The sequence below is a fragment of the Protopterus annectens genome, chromosome 11.part0 (assembly GCF_019279795.1).
Source record: "Protopterus annectens isolate FY-2018-M chromosome 11.part0, PAN1.0, whole genome shotgun sequence".
Classification (NCBI taxonomy): Eukaryota; Metazoa; Chordata; order Ceratodontiformes; family Protopteridae; genus Protopterus; species Protopterus annectens.
In genome coordinates, this window is record NC_056745.1 from 1,136,994,460 (window position 1) to 1,137,004,459 (window position 10,000).

Sequence of the window (10,000 nt, forward strand, 5' to 3'; positions counted from 1 at the left end):
ATAGAGTTTCTTTCATTTCGAAATGAATGTGCAGACAGTTCAGAACTTGCTAAATAAATAACACCAATCAGACATATGATATTCAGATAGAAGAAATTTTTAACGTGTAAACTGTTTATAGTTAAAAGATGCACCGTGTCCTTGTTACCTGTTATCATTTAAGTCCAAGACAAAATTTTCAGAATCTGTACAGACAGTATAATAAGCTTTCTCTACTTTTCTTGAAAATAATCCAGCTAACTCCTCTAACATGCTTCAACTTCAGTGTAAGTAAGAAGAATAAAGCACCTCAGAAATTCATGGACTTTCTTGCCATTTCTTTCTGTCCTTATGAAACTTCTGAACTGAATGGGAAAAGAGGCTATATTTAGCCTCTAGTCCTACCATGGGGTAACAGGTTTAAACTTTTCCAAATTTCTGTAGCAGAATTAACTCTCTCACAGTGGCACCCAAAGCCATATTTGTATATCTGGGTCTGTGTCACATTACCAACATAATGGCTAAATGTTCAGCTGTAAATGTCAAAACTCAGAATGTCAAATATAGATTAATGAATGAGGGACTCTGTTAACTGAGATCAGAGAACAGTGGGAATCAGGGAATTTGCTATTTTTGGTGTGATTCAGAATTGGTAAATGTACTTAGCAGGGTTTGTGGGGGAATAGGGGACTTGCATCCATGCAAAAAATATCTTTTTTCTTTTTTGTTGTGGATTTTGACATTTATGGCTGACATTTAGACATTTGAAGTTATGGTAAGTCGATAATGTGATACAGGAGTGTGTATATATATATATATATATATATATATATATATATATATATGTATGTGTGTGCGTGTGTGTGTGTGTGTGTTATGTGTGTGTGTTATATATATATATATATATATATATATATATATATATTTTATACATATATAAATATATATATATATATATATATATATATGTGTGTGTGTGTGTGTGTATGTATATATATATATATATATCTATATATATATATATATATATATATATATATAGATATGGGGTCTATGTTACATGATCAAATGATTAGGTGATCGAACACCTAAACATCGACCATGTAATATCGAAAGCAAAAAGCAGCGAATGGCCAGTTTAATGCAGGGAAAGATTCCCCTTGGCCGTTTGCTGGATTTTGCCATTTTCTCCACTGTGGAGCGATCTCAGAGTTGGTATATTTACTTATGGGGGTTGTGGGGGGCACAGCCCCCCACTTAGTTTGGCTGTAAAGTTAATTTTTTTGTGTGGCCAACGGTAACATTTCCCGGCGATGTTCACTGTTTTGCAGTTCGATATTATGTCATCGATGTTTAGGTGCTTGATCACCTAATCATTTGATCACATAATATAGACCCATATATATATATATATATATATATATAAATATATATATATATATATATATATATATATATATATATATATATATATATATATATATATATATACACACACACACACACACATACATATTTATGTAGATCTAGCTGGATAAACAAAACACACACACACATCAGTATGATTTTTAGCTACTAATCTGTGCCAAAAATACTGCCCTACACAGAATATGACTTGAAAGGCCAACTTAAAAACTGAAAGAATTTTTTAAGCAATAAGCCCACTCGGTATCTGTCAGATGTCTTAGCAGAAGGGGAGCAGTTTCTTACCAGCAAAGTTCCCTTATTCAGGAAATACTCTAATCAAAATGTGTGACTGAATGAAAATAGGTAAATGGTTGTGATGATTATCTATGTTTTGGCTTAATCTCATTTAGTGAAGTTCCCTGTACTCACAAGCACACACACACACTAGTCACATTCACTCCCACACACATACATACATGGAAAAATACAACAAATACATTTATTTATTTAACATTTGTTTATCAGGAAATCCCAACTGGGAAAGAGCCCATTTTCAGAGGAGGCCTGGGGAGAAATGCTCCATTTGCATGTCTTTAGAATGTGGGAGGAAACCATAGCACCTGGAAGAAACGCATGGAAATGCGGGGAGGACATGCAGACTCCACACAGAAGGCATCCCAGCCGAGATTCAAACCAGAAAACCTGCTGCTGTGAGGTGACAATGCTAACTGCTGCACCACTGTGCCACCTAAAATTGTGGCATAGGTAAACTGTTTAATGTTGAAGTACACACAGAGTATTATTTCTTTATAGAGAGATTCATCCTGTCTTAAGACTTCATGAGACAAAAGCTTAGCTTCATTTGGCTTGACTAAAAATACAAAAAGTAAAGGAGCAGTGTTTTGGGAATAAACAGAAGTGTGTCTGTCACAAAAAAATAAAAAAAATCTTTTGATGAGCAGAGAAAGTTACCTGTGATCTACTGCTCCATGATAGTTCAGCTGAGTTTTTTACTGTTTCATTGTCATGTTACCTAGAGCTACTTTGCTCATGCCCCCTGGCATCTAGAAGCTACAAGCATGGCTTCCTAGGATCCCCTATTTTGGTTGTACTGGCTGCTACACCTCCTACTGTAGGAATGGCAGACTACAGGATAGTTTCTGTATTGCTCAGGAATGGTAGACTACAGGATAGTTTCTGTCTTTTAGTTCATGTATTTTTTAATCAAACCTAATATGCAAAAAGTCGTAAGAACACTTACAAAGAAATTATACCATCTCTTTGTATTTTGTAATAATATAAAGTAGTTCTTTGCCTGTGCAAGTTGGTTTATCTTTTTTTCCTTTTTTTGAATGATTGACTAATTTATTTGTCTTGATTTACTGGGAAATTCCAACTAATCATAGCCCCTTTTCATTTTCATTGGAGGCCTGGGGAAAATTTTTGTTTTTTACAAAATTATTAAAAGGTCTGTAATTTCTCGGTTTACTTTCTGTGTATCCACACCTGCATATTTACAGGCATATGGGCACATAACTCATTTGATTGCTGTCTGGAGTAATAATACAGAACATAAAAACTTAAAATATACATCAGCTCTCCATTGCTGTTGAGTCACATTCAACTTCTAGAACATACCTTTCTTTATTTCTTTTAATTGATAAGCTGAGCTCCCACTTTTTATGTTAACATGAGATTTTGCAGGACAAACCATACCTACAGCTAGTGCAGAGGACTGAAGTTCACTGTTTTTTTTTTTTTTACCAAAATTAAAACTTTCGTAAAGAATTCGAGTTACTTCCATTTTCCCTGTAACATTAAGGTGTTTCAGATAGAAAATGTAATTATTTATGCAACCATTTGGGGAAACTAAGGAAATATTTTTTGTTCTAGAACCTCAGGCTATTTACCAGTTTAATTTTATTTTTAGGACATGCCTACTTATACAGGCACCATCTTGCATAGAGGGAAAGGGTAACACTATGCTGTCACCTGAGCACAGATGTCTCCATCTTAGAAGAAGGATGCAGCCCTCACTACCACCCTTCCAATCCATGGGCTTGAGAATTAACCACTGGAGGAGAAGGACTGAAGTGCGTAGATGAGAAGGAGTAGCTTGATAGCTTATATGGGGCCAGAGCGAGGGAGGAGGCTTTTGCCTGAGAATTAGGTACATCCCCTTTGATAGGGATGGTGGCATAATTGTGCAGCAGATTCCTGTTAGCATTCTATGCTACAAGTGGTGAAGCAAGTAAAGTCAATAGCTCCACCCATTTAGGGCATATCAGGCATGCAATGCAGCATATGAGATGCTGCCAGCTGCCCTGCTATACTTCCCCTTTCTGTAGGAGTGTGGAAACATACTAGGCAAGTGATCACTGGGACCATAAGATGTCTATCCATAAACTCTTTTGAGCAGACAAACTTGAAAGTTCTTGCCCCCCTTTTCAAGCACTTAATAGTGCTCACCTCCCAAACCAAGCAGGGCAGTACAAGACAACATTGATGTAAATTTGTATGTACCTGCCTAATTATCAAGACTAGCTTTAAAGGTAGCCAAAGTAATACTTTATATGACTTGTAGTGGTAACTTATTCTATAGGCTAGGAATACTTTGAGTTAGGAACCTATCTGTCCTGTGAATCTTGCTTATTTATTGGTGTAGATTTATGTCCTTAGTTTGGGTATTTGTAGCTCCACTAGCTTTGCAAGCAGATAGGAGATCAAATAGAACTGTCTTTATTGGCTGGAAAAGCATGACACAGAACACCTCACAGCAATATGTAGACCACTAAGTATATGGATAGTCATACTAATCTATTGGGATAGTGGAAGGATTTAAGACCTTTAATCTTCTTGGTTAGAAATCTTTGAGGCCTTTCCAGATGAACAATATGCTTGGATTTGTACATTCCAAAAGGAGGCATTGTATTCAGTAATGATGATGGTGGGTCTGAAAAGGAAAGAGTACAGTGGCAAAATGACTGCTATGGATCGTGAAGATATTTCCCTTGTAAATCAACTGGTCCAGGTAGAATGATTTCTTGACTGCGGTGGAATGAGAGATAACAGATCTAGGTACTTATGCAGATAGTTATGTCTGTATCTGTCTGAGGAGGAGTATCATTTATAACACGAGGCGGAAACAATATTTCTGTCAAACCGTACTATGCTGCACTGTTTTAATTTAGTTTGATACACTATATATGCACATATTCCAGCCCTTGCTGGAGTTGTTTTGTATCCATGGATAAGCAGATATCAGTGCCCAGTTTGCAGTCATCTACAAACTTGGTCAACCCCACTTTTGGGATATTGGCTTGGATGTCTGCAAAATAAATGTTAAGCAGGAGAGAGACCAGAATTGATACCTGTGGTACCCCACTAGTTACAAAATTACATTCAGAGAGGAAACCAACAACTTTCACAACTTGGGATCCATTAGATAGCCAATATGCAATTCAGTGGACAACATAGGGGTTTACATAAGCTTGTCTTTTTTTTTTTTTTCAATAATACCAGCATGGGGAATAGTGTCAGAAGTCTTGGCCAGGTCAAGATAAGCAATGAGCATGGACTGACCATTGTCCACAGGCCCTGTAACCTTTTCAAAGAAGCTTTTATAGGTTCAGGAGAAGGTTAAGTTGTCTGTGTCTGCATAAATGAGTTCTGCTATGATACATTCTGTAGCTTTGTATATATGGCTGGTTAGACTGATGGGCCTATAATTCCAACCCACTATTTGTGTGGTCCCAGCCTTGGTAGTAGGACTAGGAAGATTTAAGGTAAAAAAAAATGTGGAGCCAAACAGTTAATGGTCACCAGGAGGACACACAAATGAAGACCAACAAAGTACTCTGTCTCAGAGATATTCCTTGGATACTGTGAAGAAGAGTAAATTTGCATTATATGCAGAGGAGCCAGATAGAATTCAAAGCCAGCAAGCCAGCCCTCCAACTTTGCAGCCTCATTTTAGTCAGTGTGCTACATTGTTTCTTAAATAAAGGTATGCATGTTCAGTAACTACTAATATAATTAAGTTGGTTTATTATGTACCAAAAGTAATTCTCTTCAGTACTTGTGGATTAAAATACTATACAGTATTTTTGTGTAATATGTTTTGAGTCATGACGGTAAGGGCTTTATTTTACTCTTTTTTTTTTTTTTTTTAAGTTGTTTTTGGATCATTTGTCCTTTGCCTAAAGAAGCACTAGATAAAGGGTGTCAAAGATAGTGCATCATGTTAGTGCGATTACATTACAGGTCTCGGTTCCGTAGTTAGATTATGAATTCACATTAGTTCCCATTGTAATTTTTGTGTTCTTTATATGCTCCCAAGTTTTCTTCCAGTTCGGTGATTTCTTCTTATTCCTTTCGAAAGGCACATTCCTTTGCTCTAATGAGTATTTTTAAAACTGTCCTTACTTTACAGTGCAAAGCTTTCTGTCTAGATAGTCCATCTACATTAGTGGAACATGATTAATAACATGAAGTAAGAATAAGGTTTCCACAGGCTGAGAAAAATGTGACAATTTGCATACAAGTATAACAAGAACATTGCGTTTTAATGGGAGATAGGGCAAGATTTTTTATAAAAGGCAATCATTTGTGCAAGAATTGAAAATACAATTCATATCTTTGAATTGTCATAGTGTATTAACTTTATTGTTTACATTATATTGAGTCAGTCAATCACCTTATTTTAGTCTATTTTCTAGTTGTTTTTAAATTGTCTAATCAGATGCCATTTAGCTGGAAATTTAGTATTTACTAGGAATTTTTTGTTCAATGTTGTATTTTTACAGATTTCAAAGAATCTTAAAAATGTAATCCGTGGGTTTAGACTTTTTGATTATAACCACAATGGTCATATACAGTACCACGAATTAAGAAAAGTCCTTGAAAAATATTGTTTTCGCATGAAAGATGCTGAATATGACAGGTAAATAATTGATAAAGCAAATTAAGCTGCAGAGAACTTGTTTAATGTTTACACATTTATAAAGTGAATATACTACCCAGTATGTCTACCCATGTTATTTGCAGATATTTTTGCTCATAGTACTCATTGATGTTATATTGTGCATATCATTTACCCATGTTTATCTTCTCTTTATTCATGGTGATTCCCGTGTATATTATTTGCCCTTGAAGCTTATTATTATTACTTTGTGGAGACTGTTAACTGTGCTATTAGTTAGTGTTACTGTGTGCAGATTACTTAAACACACTGTTTAGTGGTTTTGCTTTATCCAGACTGTTTATCCTTGTTGCTTTTTTAAAGGTACATAATTTCCTTGTCAGTGCCTCCTGCATTTATTCCTTCTTGCACAATATAACTTTCTGCAGTCCTGAAAGATTAATGGATATGCTAAGGCTTGGGCATTAAAATGAGTGCACGTTTTTTTACTTTGCATGTCTACTACAATAAACTGCTATTGTTGTGCCTCTCTCATGACTAGTGGTTGCACTTTAGTTCTTGTTAAATAGTTTAATGGACTAACAGCTGAGTTGAAAGAGTAGACTAGACCACTGTAGTATAATACAATATGTGCCAGTCATCTCTGAACAAGGCTAGGCATATACTCAGGCAATATGCTTTGTTCATGCTAGTGAAGCATGAATAGATAATTAATTATTGTGATTATACAAAATAGTTTGGAAATAATCCAAACCTTATAGCATCATATATTTTTAGTGGAATATTTCTTGTCATAAACATTGGCCTTATAACTGGTTTACTAGTACAGCTTCTACTGCACCTTTAACCTCAGTATCATTGTACTTGCTGTCATACAGTGGATGTCACTCTGTCATCTAATGCACCAGTGAAACCGTGGAGGTTATTGTGCCTTCATCTGTTGCCTAGAGCCATGGGATAGATTTTTACCTAGGTTAATGCACTGATATTGAGATATACTGAATGGACACTTATGTGCATGCCTTGTGGCAGGCATTCTTGAATTACCCCTTATGTATGGAAACCACTAAGGTAAAGGCTGATTTGTTACTCTTCTTCTGATCCTTGGGAGATTGGATTCCTTCACCCCCTCACCATATAACCCATTCCCCACAGATGAATGAGAAAATGATCAGCTGCCCATTTTCCCCAAAGCTGATTTCTCCAGCAGCCAGTTCATTATTCAAATCAAAGTCACTTTTATCTTGGTTAGGAATTATGCCTTCATACTAGGAGACTCACCAGATCCTTTCCTCCTAGTGTCAGTGCCATTTTTTGGTAGTGGAATGCCACATGACTTGAAGTGTGCCATTTTGTACGTGCCTATATGTTTACATTAATGCATTACAGATTTTAGAAGTAGTTTATACCAGAGGTGTAATGGCCTTTAATCATTATTTTGTAAATCATATCATGATGTTCAACATTAGATCACTTCTGAGTAGCACATAGCTATATGGGAATACTATGTTAAGGACTGGATGTTCAGTCAATATGTGAAAGCTTTTGGATGCTTTCACATGTGCCATACATCTGAGGAAACTCAAGGGCATGCTGGTATAAAATCAAATGTACTGGCACCAAAATTCAAAACTTTCTTGCCTTTGAACATTTCAAGCAGAGTCTATCTTTGCTGCTTCTTCAGTGTTTTGGCAGTTGGCTTGCTTGATCTTTTGAGCAGATGAGTACCCTTTAGGGGATTTTCCTTCCATTTTTGAGGAAAAGTAATTGCTGTGTTTCTTATGTCTAGAGAAAAATAAAGTGTCTGTGGCAGGCAGATTCCTTACAAGGATTCACCCTATTTTGTGTTTGAGAGTCACACACAAATAAGTCATGTAGTATTTGTCTATTCTTCCTGTCTAAAACAATTATAAGCATGCTTAGCTCCCTTAGCATTTACCTCAAAAACAAATGTTTATATCCCTTACAGAATCTGCTTTGGATTCCATTGCTGGTACCTCAGATGTCATCCCCCCCGACTCTAAAGAAAAAGGAAATGGTTAGAGAGGTGATCAAAGTGGCTACTTAATACTCTTTGCCTCTCGGCCATTGACAGAAGACTCTGCTGTGGCACCTTTGGAGTCTTTAAACCATCCATCTCCCCCTTCTGACCTCACTGGTGCTGCTCCTAGGAACATTACTAAGGGTCGGAAGTCTAGTATGTCCTCTACAGCTAGACATATGCCTGTCTCAGAGAAGAGAGAACTATGCATTGTTATTTCTGAAGAGTCTGACAGTATCCTTCAAGTACTAGTAAGGGAAGAAGTACTGGTCTCCTGTATTAAAGTCTGTACATGCATTGCAGTTCATAATCTGGCTCTGGACACTCCAAGAAATAAAATACATAAAGCATGTTTCTCCTTATTGAACTCCATGTTTAACTCCATATTTTATGATGTTTAAAGAGGAATGGTATTCCTTTCCTAAAGGTCTTTTTAAGGTCTTTCAACCATTGCCTTTTACCTCCCCCTTCTCCTTCCATGAAAAGAAAAGAAAAAGATCTTCATCTCCTTCTAGTAGTGATTCCCAGTCTGACATCAGACACTGGTGTAGATTATGCCTCCCGGGTGTTTTTGTCTGACTGTTTGGAATAAGAATCTGAAGAAAGTATTTCTTCACATTCTCTAGTGGAAGAAACTGCTTTTTCTGACACCATTGGTAAAATGAAGGATCTTTTCTAGTGGGCAGAAAATGAGGTTCCCTGGGTCCCAAATAAGATATCAAGACCTCTTGAAGGTAAGCCTCTAGCTATTCCTCCTGTGGAGAGTGATTTAAGTGCAGCATGTATTTCACATGATAGTCAACTCCTGTTCCAAAGAAGCCAGACAAAAGTGCTACAGATCCATAAATTGCCTTTTTTTTTGCAGCCCTATGGCTGATCTTTCTGTGATTTCTTTAACGTAAGACACTGGCACCAGATATCTTTCTGCTAGTTACCCTGTACCATTGGATAAGGATGGAAGAGACTTTGACAGGTATGGGAAGGAAGTTTATATTTATATCATTGCTTTTAGGATGGTGAACTGTCAGGCTCACGTGGCAAAGTATTTGTGTGGATCCTTTGCTAACCTGAACAAAATCCTTGCTTATTTACCTTTGTCATATATTAAATCCTCCCTGCTCAGCATGGTGCCTGTTGTTACTTAGGTCACTAAGCATTCTTTAAAATGTTCCTATGATGCTGCTGATGCAATATCTTGAGCAGTTACAGCTGGATTTACTATGCATATTTATATATGGTTTAAATCCCTAAATTTGCATGAGGAAGTCAAGGTACAAAGTCCAGATACTTCATAGGACAAGGATGTTCTGTTTGGCACCTTTTCATGGAAGTTTTGAAAAGATTCAATGAGAAGGGTAAACACATCCAAGGAGTCAAGCAGATTTTTAATCCCCCATTCCTATATATAATAGGAACTTCCCTTCCTGTCCAGTGCCGTTCTACAAAAAACATTTTAAATAGTCCCAAAAGTCTAGGAAACAGTACAAAACAGTATCAAGGCAACTCTAAGAAAAAAGAAGCTTCTGCCAAGGATCAATGGCAGCCCAAGAAAAGTGCCGGACTATCTTCCTCTTCCATCCCCATGCCCTCCACTCTCTGGCCATTCTATAAACTTTGTAAATAGTCTTTCTCTCCATCTTCCCTCTGGGATC

At 36.7% G+C, this 10,000-nt stretch overlaps 1 protein-coding gene across 1 annotated transcript in view; it reads left to right on the plus strand.

The window, feature by feature from the left end:
- The window catches only part of EFCAB6 (EF-hand calcium binding domain 6), a 3,527,179-nt gene that overhangs the window by 904,501 nt on the left and 2,612,678 nt on the right, over window positions 1-10,000 (plus strand). Inside the window, exon 6 of the mRNA XM_044088493.1 lies at window positions 6,192-6,328. Within this exon, the coding sequence (XP_043944428.1) occupies window positions 6,192-6,328 (137 nt within the window). The remainder of the gene's footprint in view (window positions 1-6,191; window positions 6,329-10,000) is intronic.